Below are 18,848 nucleotides of genomic sequence, written 5' to 3'. Positions count from 1 at the left end.
AGTTCTTCACCCCAAGCATAACCGATATTTTATCTGCACTTTACCAAATGGGTTGCCAAAAGACGCTCAAAGGAGTAGGCAAATTCAAGAAGAATCAGTTGCCTGCGGTATGGCAATTCGTGTGCCACTTCGTAATCCGCAGTCTGTCTGGTAGGACCGGAGGCACTGATAACATGCGCCTCAAGTTGTTAGAACTAGTCTGGAGCATCTCCACTGGCCACGATGTCAACTATGGTCAGATTCTGTGGGATGACTTCCTACAGTACATTCCCAAGGAAATTCCAAGTGAAAGTCCTACCGAACTCACCTTTGCAAGATTATGGTCTCTATGCATCTCCGATCTTCATGCTGATGCAGGACTGAGCATGGACAATGATGTCAATCTCTTCATCACCAGAGATCTTAAAAGGTACAACCCCTCTAAGGATCAATCTCTTTTTGGACCTATTAGACGACTACCATTCCACATACTATCTTCACTTGGACTTGAAACCAATGACGTCACAAATCACCTAGAGGCTACAAAAGGTATTGACCCATACCTTCCTACCCCGCCTCTACCTAGTCAGAACATACAAACCGTAGCGGCACCCATCATTCCTGATAGTACCGCAGCCCCATCTTCTACTACACTGTCCAACTTGCCCTTATCACAAAGAGTCAAGAAGGTTGCCTCAGCCAACCAAGGCCCCCGTAACATCTCCAAGAAACATGGAACCCCAAAGAAGAAGGATGCTTCTAAGAACCCTGAACAATCCAAGAAAACAAAACTCAAACCGATTGTGCCTTGAAATGACGAATCATATGATGATTCTGATGATGATGCACAACCCATAGCAATCCTAAAGAAAAGAAAAACCTAATCCACTGACCAAATGCGTGACCGGATAGATGCCGCAGCCTCTCAAAAGGCTCCGGTAGTCCTTGGGGTGGCCGCAGACCCATTCAACACAACCATCGAATTCCACTCAGACACAGAAAGTGTGTCTGTTTCACCTAATTGTGGAGACTCACCCCCAGCTCACTCCCAAGCGGATGGAACTCGTTCTCGCCCTAAGGTCTCCAGGGCTTCCCGTATACATTTCTTTACACCTGAGGATTTGAACTCCATCCATTTGTATGTCACCCATACACTTCAAACACCTTCCCAACCGCAAGGCAATTCTTCCGCCCTTACTAGAACTGAGCCAAGGCCAGACTTGACCATGGGTCAAGGTGAACGAGGAAACTCAGGAAATCCTACTCCGCTTCCATCCTTTCCATGTGGTTTAGGCACGGTTAGCACAATTGTGCAAGGATCCGTGTACCCGAGGGACACCTCGGTGCTTTATCAAGGAATTAACGGTATTGATCTCAATGATTCATGGAGTAAATACAAGCGAAACAATGACACTGAAGCAAAGAAATATGCCGCTTTCCGTAGGGCATTTCAAGCAAGAAAGGATCGTCAAACCAAGCAGCTTCAACAAAAACAGCTAGAGATTCAAAAAGTGGCGAAGTATTGGGGAGACGCCATTAACAATGCTCACACTGTAGCCAAAATTCAGAAAATACAGGAGTTGATGTCCACAATGGATGAGGCGGTCCGCAATGCTCAGACCACTCCTGATGGTGAAGTTCAATCAAAACCCCCTCCAACTCCAAGTGTTAGAGATTCTCAAGAAGAAGGGACTGCAATCGAAGTTAGTTCCGCACCAACATTCAGCCTCGATGACTTCGATCTCAATGAGGTAAATCAGCCTGCTCCTTCTGCTGATGATTTAATTATCTTTGATGAAGAAGAAGCCTCGAGTGGTTCTCAACACTCCACCTCCAAGCCTAAAGGGAAAAAGAAGAAAAAGAAGAATGATGTCTCACAAAAAGAATTATTGAATCTTCAAGCAAAAGTAGATGAGATTCTTGCCGCGGTAAACCCACACAACCGCAACCTGAAGACATTCCAGGACCGTAGTCCCTGATTGAAGGAATAGAACGACTGGAAACTCGTGAACGACTGGCTGTTGAACGAATTTCTCTGAAAGTTGAAATGGGAATTCGCTCTTTGGATATAAGTCGTAAGGCTGACCATCAGCAGTTTATGACTACTGCGGAGCGCCTCATCTCTGAACTATCCACAATCAAGGCAGAACTTCAAGCAGTCATTGTTGATCAGTCAACTCACTCAAAGAAGCTGATAGATGAAACTCATACTGCCTATGAGTCCACCATCTTGGTCCTACAATTTTCAATCAACAGTCTTCGACGCTCTCTATCTTCAAAATTTCATGGTACTAAGATCCTTCAACTCACCAAGGAGATTCATCGACTGCTCTTCAGCGCCACTATTCCAAATAATCAGCAACTGGCTGATGCTCTCAAAGCACAATTCGACAATGTGTGTGCTAAAGTCGATGGTCTTAAGAAATGGCTTGAGGAATCCCCTGCTCTACATTCCTCAAGAGGGGGAAGTGATGAAGACCATCATTCAAACATTATCTCTCATAGAATCTCCCCTATCATTAATGAAAGAACTCCTTCACCACAACCATCTCCTCACAAGAATCCAAGCCATCAAACTCCACCACAACATCAGTCACCACTGCAACAGGAAGAATATAATCCTAAGCGACCGAAAACTCCTCCTCACTTCAAAGATTTAGCATCCAACATGTCATCCGAACACTCAATTGACTCTCCCACAACAAAACAAAAGAAAGCAGACTGGAAAACAGCCAAGTTTGCTAAGCTAATCTGGAGAGAAAACGGATTCGACATCACCATGGATGAATCATTACTAAATTCTTGGATTAATCATCACCGCAGACTGTTAGATGATGACTACAAACCCTACCTTACCTTTGTTGAACCCCTATCTGACAGTTATTGGGATGTTCCAATATCCCCAAATGCAAAATACTTCACTATATTTGAGCAATTTGACCGCAGTTTACCTGATCACAAGAGACTGCCCAGGGAATTCAAAAGACTCAATCAATTCCATGCTAAACATATCTCCTCAATAGAGAAAATTTGGTCCAACGATAGACCATCCGCAGTCAAGAACTTCAAGCCTCGAAAATTCATGAAAGCTGACTTCATCAAGTATACTCTTACAAGAAAGAATTAGGACAACGTCTGCACCCAAGCTGACTTCCCATGCATGAATCCAGAAGAAGTCTTCCTAATAGCAAAGATGTTCCAAAATAAAGTAGAAAAGTATCCAAAGATGAAGATAGCATTTGAGAGGGCAAGCACATTTCTAAGGGAAACAGTCTGTGACTTCGCAAAAGTTGACGCAGACATTCACCCTGCTCTTACCAAGAAGTTCGATCTGCCACCACTAGACCCCGCACCGATGTTGACTGAAGGATATCAAGAGAGATCTTTGGGTGCAAAAAACTTCCTAGATCTTGGAGTCATTTTCAAAAGGAAACTCAATGAAACCAAATATTTCATTCCTATGACTGCCATGAATCGTCTCACAAGGAAGCAAATTGAAGTTTGTCGAACCGCAGTTCAAAAGTCCAAAGACACAACTGCCGAAGTCAAGTTTGAAGTTTTAAGAAGAATCACCTGGTTAGAAAATATAAGAAAGTTTTAGTGGATTTTAATTGAAGAAAAGTTGAAGAGGTCACTTATGGGGAAATTGTTGAATCATAAAAGTGACCCTCTTAAACTTGACCTACCGCAGCCATACAAGATCCACAGTCAAGTAAGTTCAGCTACCGCATCCGAAGTCAACATCATCAGCAGTTTACTATCTAGTCTTCTTAGTATATCTCTTTATATGTTTTACTTAGAATACTTTCTTTTATCCAGTATGCCTTGCCTGGCTACGTTTAGAAAGTTGAACAAGTGTAATCTTTGATCCTCTATATATAGGACTCAATCTTTCTTATCAAATATTAGATAACACTTCACATCTTGAATCTCATATCTAATATTACTTCTCTCACTTCTCTCTTACTCGAAAAGATCACTATATCTAAATATCTTCTCTCTTCGAAGCAAGTCATTCTAGACTTAATCACTAAGTTTGATCTCACTTACTAACTTGGTCTGAATGCATTCCTTGTTAAGAATCAACTTATGTGTATACTTGATATAACACCTGCTGTCATTCATATTTCCTTACATTTCCGCACCTAACTCTCTAATTATCTAACTCTAACTTATTATTATTATTGAGCTTTTAGATCCTTTTAGATAAACTATTCCACAACTATACATGTTCTAATGTTTGTTCAAGTGTGTCTCAAGTTTTTCTCTCAACAACTTTATAACCAAGTTGCCCAAGACAACAGGCGGTCTCGATACCATTTGGGTGAACGTAGACAGGTTAAACAAGTCCGCACACTTTCTGCCTATCAAAGAGACTGACAAGATGGAGAAACTAACTAGAACCTACATTAGGGAGATCGTATGACTGCATGGTGTTCCCATATCCATTATCTTTGATAGAGATAGTAGATTCACTTCAAGGTTCTGGCAGTCGCTACAAAGCTCCCTAGGAACTAGGTTGGACATAAGTATAGCCTATCATCCGCAAACCGACGGACAAAGTGAGAGGACTATTCAAACTTTGGAAGATATGTTGCGATCTTATGTGATTGACTTTGGAAAGGCATGGGATATTCATCTACCCCTTGTCGAGTTCTCATATAATAATATTTATCACACGAGCATAAAAGTTGCTCTATTTGAAGCCCTCTATGGTCGGAAGTGCAGATCCCCTCTGTGCTGGGCTGAGGTGGGTGACACATAGTTAGCTAAAGGATGCGTTCCTAACAGCACTCTCACTAGTCTAGAAATCAATTGGGAAACGACAGAGAAGATCGTTCAGATTCGTGAACGATTGAAAGCCTCTAGAGACCGACAGAAAAGCTATGCAAACAAGAGAAGGAAACCTTCGGAATTCCAGGTTGGTTACCATGTTCTATTGAAGGTCTCACCCTGGAAGGGGTTGATATGCTTCGGAAAGCGTGGAAAGCTAAATCCAAGATACGTAGGGCCTTTCGAGATTATCGCTGGAATCGGCCCTATAGCTTACAAACTCAAACTACCTCACGAACTTAGTAACGTACATTCTACCTTCCACGTCTCGAACTTGAAAAAGTGTATGTCCGACGAGACTCTTGTAATCCCACTCGACGAGATCAAGATCTACAAGAGCCTCAACTTCATGGAAGAACCAGTAGAGATCATGTACCGAGAGGTCAAAAAAAGGAAACAAAGTCGTATCCCGATAGTGAAGGTTCGTTGGAAAGCCAAGCGAGGACCTGAATTCACTTGGGAGCACGAGGATCAAATGAAACTGAAATATCCTCATCTTTCGCTTAGTTATTTGTAATAGCTTAAATTGCTTAATTGCTTAAACTCTAATTTTGGGACGAAGTTCTCTCTAACGGGGGGATGATGTGACAACCCGAAGTTTCTATCTTGTACAACCATTCAATTCAATCAAAGTCAGAATCGTTGTTGCTATCTTTTAGGATGGTTTAGCGTCTGTTTCAGGGTTCTAAGCCTAGTGAATTCAATGATACAGCTTAAAAATGAATTACTTAGGTTCTTCATGCTTCATTCAAGCCAAACACTCCTTCAAGAGTAGTGTATGGCCGTAAACATGGTGTATAAATGGGTATACGGCAATACACCCATCATGACCGTGAACTCATGCCCATTTATAAGTTATGCCTTCATTTTTAGTCATTTCTTACATTTTCAACTCAAGAGAAGGCAATTCTCTCTCAACTATCATAAACCATTCCACCTTGATCTTCAAGAATGTAAACCTTTCCTCCATTTGATTAGTTGTTAACCTACTTGATCTAGTATCACCCTTTGATTTAATCCATGGAATTCATCTTTTTGGGTAGATCTTCAAGTATTCTTCCCTTTGACCAAGAACACCAAGAGAACCTACTAGTTCTTGGGCCGTGAACATCATAGGAACCTTCAAAAGTGTGAGTACCTCTTCTACCTTCTAGTTGAGCATAAGAAACACTCTATTCCTAGACTTAATCATCATAAAATGCATGATCTTCAACGGTGTACGGCCGTACACCACTCTTATGGCCGTAAACCCCTGTTTAATGCATGATTTGGCCCTAAACTCACCTTATGTCCCAATATAAGGTCAAGATCACTTATAGGATGTTAGATAAGTCCATAAACACAACATTTACATGTTCTTCAATAGGTGTACGGTCGTACACTCCATTGGCCGTACACATCTTGGTCGTACACACCATAGTGTGACCATAACCCCCCCCCCCTTAATGCAATCATATGTGGTTTAAACACTTCAATCCAAGTGTTTCCTAGTCCCTAAGGTGGTTTCCTTGCATACTTAGTTGTATATTCACTAATTATATACATATATGAGTCATTATATGCTTAATAGGATTCTTTTGTGCTCGAGGCTTCACTTGACACTTAGCATCCTATATCGATCTTACATTCGTATCACTCACTACAGGTGAGTTCATACCCTTAACTTATCTTTCAAATAATTTTTAAATGCTTTTATGGGGGGGGGGAATACAAGTTGAAAACATTATAGTTATTATATCAATCACATGTGATTAATGACTATCAAACAAGTGGATTTTCTTATACTTCAAAGTGTTTATCAAACAAACTCTTCAAAACATTTCATAAACTGACATCAAGTCATTTGTTACCATTCAAATGGTTAAAATTCCTTTTTATGTTAAACACTTTTATATGCTAAACTCTTTTAAACTTATACATTGTCAAAGTAAATGTGTACAAACATACTCAGTCATTCAAACAACATTACTAGTAAACTATAATAGGTATAGTTTAGGGGTTCACTACTCACTAATTCTAGTACAATGAAACATACAAGAGTCAGTTCATACATGATTCAGTTCAATCATACTATAATAAGAAACAGAAAGAACATACTATGATGAGAAACTAAGAGAACATACAGTACACTATACAAATAGAACATACAATACTAGAACAGAGAGAACATATTATAAATATACAAGAATACTATAACACTAATGTGAGCCACTACTTCATTGCATGGCATCATACTGTTGTGTCATGTTTTGTAACCAGAGTCTCTTGGAGGGAGAGTGTGAGTTTGTGTATAGATCTATGCGAGACTGACTGTCCTACAACTTGTTGGTAGCTATAGTGGGACCTGCAGGTCTATGGGTGACGAATGTCATACCATTTCAATGTCTTTGAGCGTCATGTTTTACTAGTCGATCAATATCACATTTTACCTTAATTAACAATTGGTTTAAGGTAGTTAGTACATCGGTAGTTACTATATACAAAACTACATTACATCTTTATGTTCCCATTGCATTCACATTGTGATCTTCTCACATAAACGGAAATGTAAACTATATTTTGGCAATGATAGTCATACATGGGAAAAACACTGACTTTTACAAACAAACTACATACAGAACATTCGGGTTTTGGTAGAAGGCTACATTTAAAGTAGAAGATATAGGATTTTCTAGAAGATACATCAATTACACCAAACTCTTACAAACATTTACAACAAACATTTATAAACACTTTCATACAAATCAATGACATTAATATACTTATGAACTCACCAGCTTTAATGCTAATCTACTCTTTCAAAATAACTTGTATTCTCAGGTCACCAGTACACAGGTACCGATGACCAGGTTTTGAGAAGACGGAGCTTCCAGACTCGTATTTTATTTTGATTATTCATTTTTGGTGTCATATTACTATACACAGAACACGCTTGTCTTAAATTATATTATTAATGCAATGGATGATGTTGTTGCGTGTTTACTATTATGCATTGTTGTGATACTGTCCATGACGTCCTCCGCCCCAGAACGTTTCCACCGTTCTAGTTTTGGGGTGTGACAAAGGCCTATTATCCCATCATACGACCTTCCAACCATCATAATCAATACCACTCTAGTCTAATAATACCTTCGTATAATAACGGTACATAAGCATCCTGCCACACAAAAGACATATAATGTCATACATAGTATAGTGAGAAAAATCAACTGAAGCTAGCAACCCAAATCTCACATGCAAGACTCCATAAGTGAATCAACTAACATGAACCACATAAATCCATAATTAGACGCATCTTATTAATCATTACCAACGAGAGGTTAAACCTCAGTCTAAAACTCTATATCCATCAAATACTGAATGTTCAATGATCAATGTTCAACACTTCAACGCATCGCGACCATCCTCTGACTGTGTCATGACCACTACAGTTCAAAATAGTCGGGAACCCTCTTATTCGAGTCATGGCGACAAAGATATGGACACATGACATCTACTTCTCGATTCAGCCGGTTTCACCAAGTTCTTAATTTGTTAAATCATGGGCTATAACTTTCCATACACAATCTTGGGAGGTGTCTAATGGATAACAATCCAAACTTTCCTAACATGCAAGCCCCAAACATACCAAACACTAACCTTAGATACAAGACAACGCCAAAGAGGTTAGGGCTTTCTTGCATGGTTCAAAGAGAGATTAGCATGCATTATTTCAAGTTCATTAGTCTAGAAAAGTCATCCAAAACAACTAACAAACCTGGAGTTTCAAAACTCTAAAAATATCATAACAAAACGGGTCACAATGACCAAAACACTTACATATAGAGGCAAAGAACCATAAAAGTGAAAACTTTATCATTTAATGAGGATGATGAGATGATAAGAAGGCGTAAACTCTCTAGATCTCTACTCCATTGCACCACAAACTCGTACTTCTTCAAGCTTCCACTTTAATGGAGCCAAACAAGGGAGAGCCCAGATTGTTGCTAAGGGTGTTCATGGACACACCTAGTTTTAGATTTTTTTTAATAAGACATATATTATATTTAATATGGACACATGTTAAAAAAGGTATTTCTAAAAGTGAAAAGGAAAAAGTTAGTGAAAAGTTCAAGTCAAGAAGGAAATTAGCCAAATTATTATGTTAACCCTATGACATGGTTTTGAACATATGTCATATCAAATCACAAATTTGGAAAATTAGTGGATATGGTTTAATGTTTCTAAAAGTAATGCTCCATAATCAGTAAAAAAAAGCTAGGCTTAAAATTTGTATAAATTATTTTAGAACAATCTTAATTGTTTATTTGTTTATTAATTGGAAATTAAATATATTTGTTATTTGCTATTATACATGTGGTTGCTTATTTTCAATTTGATCTATCTATTTACGCTTGATCTTTGTTATTAAATATTAGATTTGTTTTAGATGCGATAAAAAAATCCACCTGGTTATTGTCATACCTTTTGAATTGGACACCTATGAGTTTAAATTCTAGATTCGCCATTGTAACCAAAGCACTAGAATAAAGGAAATGAGGTTAAGGTTACAAGCTTCTACAACCGACATGAAAGAAAACTATAAATAGTATTCAAATCCTGAGATTAAGGTTTTGAACTGTTAGCAGCAACGCCTTCCGACCCACATAACAAAATGTCGCGTCTAAGATTCTACCCTCTCGTCGCGACCATCATATGTAATCATCACAAAGTCGCTTCCCACCCAAATCCAACTGTTTTATTTTTTCAAATCAATAAATTAGCAATTAAAACATACCTAGAAAATAGGTGACACAGTTTTTCTTGTGTTTCACATTACTCTCCTCAACTCCCTCTATAATATAAATCTCTCTTTAAATTCACCTAATTTAAAGATAAATTTAGAATATAATTTTCTTATTGGATTGCTTGCTTAATTATCTTTTTTTAGGATGCTCGGACAGGTGGCTGTAGAAAAATAAAGACAATGGTGAGTTTGATGTGAAACAGGTTGGATGACTCTTAGGTAAAGATGGGAACATCATCGACATCTTCTTTAATAGGTGAATTGGATACCAATAAAAATCAATTAGTTTGTTTGGAGATTTCTCAAAGACATAATTCTCACTTTTACTAGTCTTTCTTAGAGAGAGGTGGCATCCTCTTCAACATTGTGTCCATTCAACAATTTAATGGATAATATTTTCGATCACGTATTATTTTCTTGATTCTATTCTTCGTGGTTGCGGAGTTGGTTAATTAATTGGTCCTCCATGTTCCAAGGTTAATTAATTGATCATCCATGATGCAAAGTCAGCATAATTCATGTTTGAATCAAGTGGAGTTGTTAAAGGCGAACACATGTGACAAAAAGGTATAAAATCTACAATTAGCTCCTGTGTATTACACCTTCCAGAAAATTTCGGAGGCTCGGAATGCAAATGTGTACAGGAATGAGAGGAGAGTTTTTATGCTTCTTACTGTTAACGTAGCCTTATTAGTTTATTTATGCTTCATTCTTATGGCCAGCCCATGTGTGCTATGGCCCATTTTCTATACCTATGTACTCCTTGTGTGTGTGTGTGTATATATATATATATATATATATATATTGTTTCACTGAATGAGAGAGGATTACGGGAAATTCTATCAATAACATGGTATTAGAGCGTATTTCCTAATTACCCTTCAATCCTAGTCGACATCTCCTTCCTTATCGATTGTTTGATCTCTCATCTTCATTCTTTCTCTATCTGTCTTCTTTTCTTCTTCTCCTCATCATGTCTCTACCCATGAATGACAAGCCTTCATCAATAATCAATATCAAGCATGTAGTTCCCTTTGTTCTAGACTTGGATCAGATGAACTATGACATTTAGAGAGAATTATTTGAACTTCGTTGCATTGGGTATGGTGTAGATGACCATCTTTAGCCTCCTGTTACTGCATCAGGCGATAAAGATAAAGAGAAAACTGTTGAAGCATTTGTTGCTGTGAAAACTTCTTGGCTTCATGAGGACTCCATCGTGAGATCATGGTTATATGGCACACTCTCCATACCTCTTCTCAACATGATTTTCAAGAAGCAAGCAACAGCCTATGAATTTTGGGAAAACCTTGAAAGGGTTTTTCGTGATAACAAAGCATCCAAGATCATACAGTCAGATCGAGAACTTAGAAACATCTCTCTTGGTAACTCTTCCATCACAGACTACTGTAGCAAAATCAAATATATTGTTGATCAATTAGAACACATGGATGCCAAAGTTTCCGAAACTAACCTTGTCGCATACATGGTTAATGGCCTGTCTTCCAAGTTCTGGTATATTGCAATTAACCTCCGACACAGTGACCCACCTCCATCGTTTTGGGATGCTAGATCCATTATATTATGTGAAGAACAACAAATAGTACAAGATGAAAACCGTGACTCTTTAATCACTCATGCCGACAATTCATCATCCCCCCATACCCTAACTATGCAGAACTCCTCAAACAACTCTCCTTCATGGCAGCAGAACAACACTGGTGGCAGGGTGGCTACCGTGGGGGTCACAATGGTTGTCGTGGTAGCCGGGGTGGAGGACGCTATGGTGGGAGAAGCAACGGCGGTGGGTATTCCCATGGCGGTGGTCTGAATCTCGCTTCCTCTGGCCCGAGTCAAGCTCTTGGTGGCAGCAATTTTCTCTTCGATAACCAGCGTCCTCGTCAAGGAACTTGGTTCTGGACTTACACTCCCCACTTTACAAACAGACCCAACTCTCATGGAATATTGCCAAGCCCAAATGATCCTTTCCCTCACGCAAGTGGGCCACGATTTCAGCCAGCCCATCCGAATACAAATCAGCAACAACATCAATTTTTTTCGTCGGCCCAATAGTTATCCTCTCAACCACAGGCCTATTATGCTCAAACGCAATGTTTGGAGCCCACTATCCTCTCGGGGCAAGCCGATTGGTACATGGACATCGGGGCTACCTCGCATCTTCACTCGAATGCAGGTATACTTACGTCTGTTTCAGATAAATCCAATAATTTTTCATCTGTCTTAGTTGGTGATGGATCCTTCATACCTGTAACAAAAATGGGACACACTATCCTTCTGCTTCCCAATCCTTATCACACTTTAACTCTTAGAAATGTTTTAATTACTCCTTCTATTATTAAAAATATGATTTATGTTCGTCGTTTTGTACGTGAAAATAATTGCTCTATTGAATTTGACTCTTTTAGGTTTTCTGTGAAGGATTTCCGCACCAAACAAATTCTCATCTGATTTGATAGCACTGGTGATCTTTATCCTGACACTTCTTCAAATTCTCAAGCTTTCGTCTCCATTGCTCCGTCTGTTTGGCATCAACGTCTTGGTCATCCTGGTCAACATGTCATGAAGCACCTTGTTCAGAATCGTTTTATTTCGTGTTCTCCTAATAAAGATTTGAATTTGTGTCATGCATGTCAATTGGGTAAACAAGTCAAATTACCATTTAGCGCTTCTACTTCTGTTTCTCAGTTTTCATTTGAATTAATTCATTTTGATGTATTGACATCTACCATTCAAAGTTTGAGTGTTATTAAATATTATGTTATTTTCTTGGATGTTTTTTCTCATTATGTTTGGGTTTATCCTATTTGTTCCAAATTTGATGTGTTTGACACATTCGTGCACTTCAAAAATTTGTTCATAACCAATTTCAAACGAACATAAAGTCTTTTCAATGTGACAATGGCAGTGAGTACAACAATCACAAATTTCACACCCTTTTTTCTCAAAACGACATTCTTTTTCGATTTTCATGTCCTTACACCTCTCAACAAAACGGAAAAGCCGAACACATGCTACACACCTTAAATAATACCATTCGTACTCTTTTGTTTCATGCTCGTCTTCCTCCTACATTCTAGACTGAAGCCCTTCATATGGATGCTCATCTCCTTAATATCCTTCCTTCTACTACTCTCCACAATGTCACTCCGTTCAATAAACTCTATAATAAACACCCATCATATGATTACCTTCGTGTATTTGAATTTCTTTGTTATCCTCATATCAATGCCTCTCATAAACTTAACTCCTGATCAACTCCATGCATCTTCCTTGGGTATCCTACCAATCATAGAGGATACCGTTGTCTTAACCTTGACACAAATAAGATCATCATCTATGGTAATGTTGTCTTTGGTGAAACCATCCTTCCTTTTGGATCGATGAAACCAAACTAAGCTCCTTCTTACACTTTTTTAGAGGATCCTACATCTTCCCATCCTCTATCTACTACCTTGACTCCATATCTTTCTCTTCCTCATAATACAGTTAGTACTACTCCCAGTCCTATACTGACTCCTCCACTCACTCCTCACACTCCTCTATCGCCCTTAAACATTACTCATGCAACTCTTACACCTGGTCCTTCTTCACCAACTACCTCTCCTCCTTTGGAACCCACCTCACAGTCATTTACCATCTCCAATAACAGTCCCTCTCCTATACCTCTTGCTTCACACCCAGTGCTCACTCGTAGCAAACAGGGTGCTTTAAACCCATCCGTAAATTAAATTTACATGTCGATACCTCCTCTCCTGTTCCCAAAATTTATTTACAGGCTTTTAAGGATCCAAATTGGCTTAATGCCATGACAGATGAATATACTGCACTTATCTCTAATCAGACTTGGGTACTTGTTCCAAGACCACCTGATGCTAACATTGTTAATTGTATTTGGTTGTTCAAGAAGAAACTCAATACAGATGGCTCCTTATCATGCTATAAAGCGCGTCTTGTAGCTAATGGTCGTAGTCAGCAACCTGGTATTGATTGTGACGATACTTTTAGTCTGGTGGTCAAGCCTGCTACCATTTGTACAGTTCTTAGTATTGTTGTCACGCGTCAGTGGCCTATTTGACAGCTTGATGTTAAAAATGTGTTTCTACATGGTCATATTCAAGAAACAGTCTATATGCATCAACCTCTGGGTTTTCGTGATCCCTCTCATCTTAACTATGTTTGTCTACTTCAATGGTCCTTATATAGTCTCAAGCAAGCACCTCGTGCTTGGTTTCAATGGTTTGCCACCTTTATTTCTCGCATTGGTTTTATTCACAGCAGATGTGACTCCTCTTTTTTTATTTATCTACATGGTACTCACGTGGAATATATGTTATTATATGTGGATAATATTGTCCTAACAGGCTCATCAACTCAACTTCTGTCTCACATCACTTCTCTATTGAGCACTGAGTTTTCTATGACGGACCTTGGGGATCTTCATAGAATTTATCAAATTATCAAATTATAGAAGATATGCAGAAACTAATCCACTTACAAATATATATACAAAGCATTTTAGAATGATACATATAGAATTTCCCTAAAACAAATAAATAACTTACCATTAAAGATGCTTTTACTAATCTAAACACTCATTACTCAACATACAATTATACTTCAACGAATAGACCAATTTATATCTACCTACTTTACAAGAGTTCAAAAGTTAAAATTACACCCTTCACTATTTCCACAACATAAAACATTGTATCTTCATTGTCATAAAATAAAAGATTGCTTACTTTACTTGATACGAAAATAAAAAAAGAATTAAGACAATAAAAACCCAAAACAAACCTGTTTTTACAAACCCTACATCACCCAAAATACAACTATTCAAACCAAAACACCACACCCATACAAACAAACCAATCAACCCAACCATCATTTTGTTTTAATTAAATTCTTAACTTATTGTATGGTTTCAATGCTCTTGCTCAGTTCATCCAACTTCTTCATCCTTGTCTTCTCACTTTCGCTCACCAGCTGCTTAACCAACATAAAACAAAACACTATCAATTCTCTTTATTCATAACATAATAATTTTTCATTTTTTTTAATTAATTATAAAATATATATAAAACCAACCTCCATTAATCGCGTTATTAGTTGTACTTTTTCCTTGTTCTTTTCATTGAAAGCATCCAACGCTTCCTTGTACTCTCGCTCCTGCCACACATAATAATTATCTTTAAATATTTTTTTAAAAATCATTAACAAATCTCTTTTCTTCCATTTTACCAAATAACTTTTAAACATGACTTAATCGAAATAAAAGTAACACATCTCTAAACATCACCACTTCTTTTCCCATTACATGGTCATTCAATTAAATATAAGAGTAAATTACACGAATGGTCCCTATGGTTTAGGGTAATTTACGTGTTTGGTCCCTAACTTATTTTTTTAACTTGGAAGGTCCCTACTATTTGTTTTTGTTACGCGTTTGGTCCCTATCTTACCTAAAAAGACTATTTTGCCCTTGATTTTTAATTTATTTAAATAAACACACCCCCAACCTCACCCCTCACATTACCTTACCTACCCATCATTTTTTTCTATTTAAATTATAGTCTTTTTAGGTAAAACAGGGACCAAACGCATAACAAAAAAACAAACAGTAGAGACCAAGCACAGAACAAAAAACCTTACCTACCCATCATTTTTTTCTATTTAAATTATAGTCTTTTTAGGTAAGACAGGGACCAAACGCATAACAAAAACAAACAGTAGAGACCAAACGCGTAACAAAAACAAATAATATGGACCTTCCAAGTTAAAAAAATAAATTAGGGACCAAACACACAAATTACCCTAAACCATAGAGACCATTCGTGTAATTTACTCTAAATATAATGAAAAAACGACTTTATAGATAAAGTCACAAAAAGGAGGTTTGAACGTTTTTAGAAATTTACCCTCATATACTTTTTATAAATTTTCACAAATTTCTGTAATGGGAAAAGAAGTCGTGATTATATATATATATATATATATATATATATATATATATATATATATATATATATATATATATGATACCTTCTTTTGGCAGGTTTGTCCAAGTGGCTTCAACTCTTTGTTGACTGAGTCAATCTTCTTACGAACAACTGAAACCTCTTTCTTCATTGGATCTGTTAGTGATTCGAGTTCCTGATGATGATAGATTCCCATAATAATTTAGATTTACAAAACCAATGTTATGGATTATAAATTGTAACAAATAACCAATTATATAACTTTGACACCAACAACTACACACCAATTCCCACATTACCTAACACACTAGCATATGTACACCACTTTTTCATGTCGAAGCTAAACTATAATCATCAAAATTGACCTAAATTTGGTCATTTGTACGCAAAAAATAATGGATTCGTTGGGTTGCATTGTAATAAAATAATTTGATGTAAATTTGAATTGCGGGGATATATTAATTTTGATAGGAAAATGTTATATTTAATAATTGAACGTAACATGTATAAAAATTAACTTTACTCTATATAGTATATTAGTATTTAATTGTATTTATTGATTTTTTATATATAAAAATTTAGAAAAAACTAAACGTAGTTTAAGGTCATTAAAACCTAAGTAAGATTAAAAAGTTGTACGCTAATTAAATCAAAAAATTTACCATAAAGATTTTTGTCATTAAAACTTACGCAAATAAAAATGATTACATTCCAATTTTTCTTAATGGAATGAAAAAAAAAAACAATAGGCTAAGGAATGAATCGGTAATATTACATTTGTATCAATAATTAGTTCCTTAGAGTCATTCCTTATCTGACGACTTTACAAAAAAAAAAAAAAAAAATCATAATCACTTTTGTAGAGATAAGGCTGAATATCTTTCATTGAACTCATCTTCTTTTTTGTAAAATTTGCAAAAGACTCCATTATATTTATTGTCTAAAGTTTCAACTACTCTTTCCATTGTAAAAGAAGACACCAATGTTGACTCTTTTTCGTGTCAATTGTCAAAAAGACTTCATTTTATATTCTAAAATTTAAATTAGAAGTATCGAAATAAAAACGGAAAACGGAAAACATCTATATCAAGAATCAAAATTGGACCCTTGTGAGGGTCAGATTTGAGGGCAAAAGGGGAATAAAGTTTGAGATATGGGATTTTGGGATTGAATTTTATATTATATGGAGCAATAATTTCCAAACATCGCTTTATTGTTTTGTTTATTACAATTTGTTATTGTTATTTGCAATCCAAAAAAATCCAGCTATAATGAAATTGAGATAGATATTTTTTACGAAATAGAAAAAAGGAAATGCGAATGAATTATGAAACAGATCTAACCCTGAAAGGTGCATAAGAAACGCTAAATTCATTAGCATCTGGATTTTTAAATGGGTAATTTAAGCAACAAATATGTTCATGATATACAGAAAAAAAAAATCAATAAACGATCCATTTTTGAAAGAATACAGAAGAAACCCTAAATATTCAATTTAGTTTTAGCAGAAATTAAGATCCAAAACTTGCGAATCGAGAAAATCATTGACGAACCACCAATCGAAATCAAAATCCGAGGAAAACCCATATGAAAATGAAAACAAACGTCTTGCTAAATCGAGAAAATTATTTACGACACACAAAACAAAATCAATAGCCGAGAAAACAACAGCTGAAAGATTCTTCAATCAAGGAAATCAAATTAAGAAAACAAACTTCTCGAAGCATACGAAACCCTAATTGATCAATTTAGATTTAAACAAAATAGAAGTCCAAAACTTGCAAAATCGAGCAAATCATTTACAACCCACAAACCAAAAGAAAAAAAAAACGAAAAACCCATATGAAGAATTCTCGAATCAAGAAAGTAAAAAGAGAAAGCAACCCTCTTTAATACACAAGAAACCCTAATTGATCAATTTAGTTTCGAGCAAAAATAGAAGAGAAAAACTAGCAAATCGAGCAAATAATTTACAACCCACGAACCAAAATCAAAAACCCAGAAAAACCCATATGAAGGATTCTTCAATCAAGAAAGTCGGAGAAAAAAAAAAAGACAAACCTCTTGAATAGAAGCCAAACGTTTGGTTTCTTCTTCAATACGACCCAACTGAGCTTGAACTCTTTCTTTAACCTCGAGCTTTTTCTTCTCTATTTCTTCCTCTTTCGCCTTAAATGTTGAGAGAGCAGATTTAGACATCTCTTCATCTTCTTTCGACATTAACCCACTGAAACTCAAACTCCCTGAAATTTGACCAGCTTGCATCAGTGTTTGAAGCTGCTCGCTAGATTGCTTCTGTGGTTGTGTTGGAGTAGACATTTCTTTTTCTGGCTCTTTCTCGCTCTTCTTCTTCAACCAGAAAAAGCAAAAAACCCTCCTTCTTCCTCTGATTCCTCTCTTAATTTCTCTAATTTTTTCTTGTTTTGCTTTTCCCACCTTTAATTTTTCGATTTCTTGTTGTTTCTCCTCTTTTTCCTCCGATGGTTTGAGAAAAGCAAGCCTTGATGCTTAAAGTTATGAGCTTAGTTGCCCCACAAACGAAAGAGAAAGAAAAAGAAAGCACAAATTTTGCTAGCCTGTAAGCATATTGTGTGTGCAAATTATGTATATTGTATAGGTGTTACAAGGCAAAATTACCAACTTGCCCATGGATCTCCAACGGAAAGATTTTGATATGAAATTATGAATATTCAATAAATTTTATTTTCTTTAAGATATTTGGAAAATGTGGGTCCCATTTGAAATTCCAATGTTTCAATGTTATTCTTTTTGGACAACCGTGTGATTTATGCCGTTGAAGGTTGGGATCTTAAGAACTCAATCATTTTGTTTTGGTGCTTAGAATTTAGAGAAAATGAAAATAAACAGAAATGTAATTCTTATTGATTTTTAATTTGTTTATCTAATTTTTATCACTATGTTTAAAATTTAGTATTAAAGATCATTCAGTTAGATAATCCTACAAGAAATATTTAACATTCAAAATATCTGATAAGAACACATCGTGTCGCGTCGGCATGTTGTTTTTGTTATTAGCATCTCGCAATTTGGATATTTGTAAAAATAAGGCCTTTGGTCAATGGATGTGTGGGAAATGTATGACTTTGCAGGCTCTTAGCCGTTATTGTCATCACCCGGATGGTTGTGCGAGGTTTGTTACAGGGGATGACGGCTCGAGTCGTTATATTGTCGGTATTCTAAAGTTGTCAACTAAAGAGTCGGTGACAAATGCTCTTGGAGGTTTGGTTTTT

General features: G+C 36.6%; 1 protein-coding gene across 2 annotated transcripts; it reads right to left on the bottom strand.

The window, feature by feature from the left end:
• Positions 1-14,281: 14,281 nt before the first annotated feature.
• On the bottom strand, positions 14,282-18,191 carry LOC145056741 (uncharacterized). 2 transcript variants are annotated; one of them, XM_079004463.1, is made up of 4 exons: positions 17,659-18,191; positions 15,662-15,772; positions 14,708-14,788; positions 14,282-14,608 (listed from the first exon to the last, which is right to left on the bottom strand). In XM_079004463.1, the coding sequence occupies exons 1-4, from the start codon at positions 17,914-17,916 to the stop codon at positions 14,531-14,533; spliced, it is 528 nt and encodes a 175-aa protein (XP_078860589.1). In that variant the 5' UTR covers positions 17,917-18,191; the 3' UTR covers positions 14,282-14,530. The 2 variants fall into 2 exon arrangements, with proteins under 2 accessions (XP_078860589.1, XP_078860590.1); XM_079004464.1 differs by having other exon boundaries at positions 14,282-14,605; positions 17,659-18,190.
• Positions 18,192-18,848: the final 657 nt, after the last annotated feature.

Source organism: Lactuca serriola, chromosome 6, assembly GCF_051521515.1.
Source record: "Lactuca serriola cultivar US96UC23 chromosome 6, Lser_US96UC23_V15, whole genome shotgun sequence".
Lineage (NCBI taxonomy): Eukaryota > Viridiplantae > Streptophyta > Magnoliopsida > Asterales > Asteraceae > Lactuca > Lactuca serriola.
This window is presented reverse-complemented; position numbering and strand designations above follow the sequence as displayed.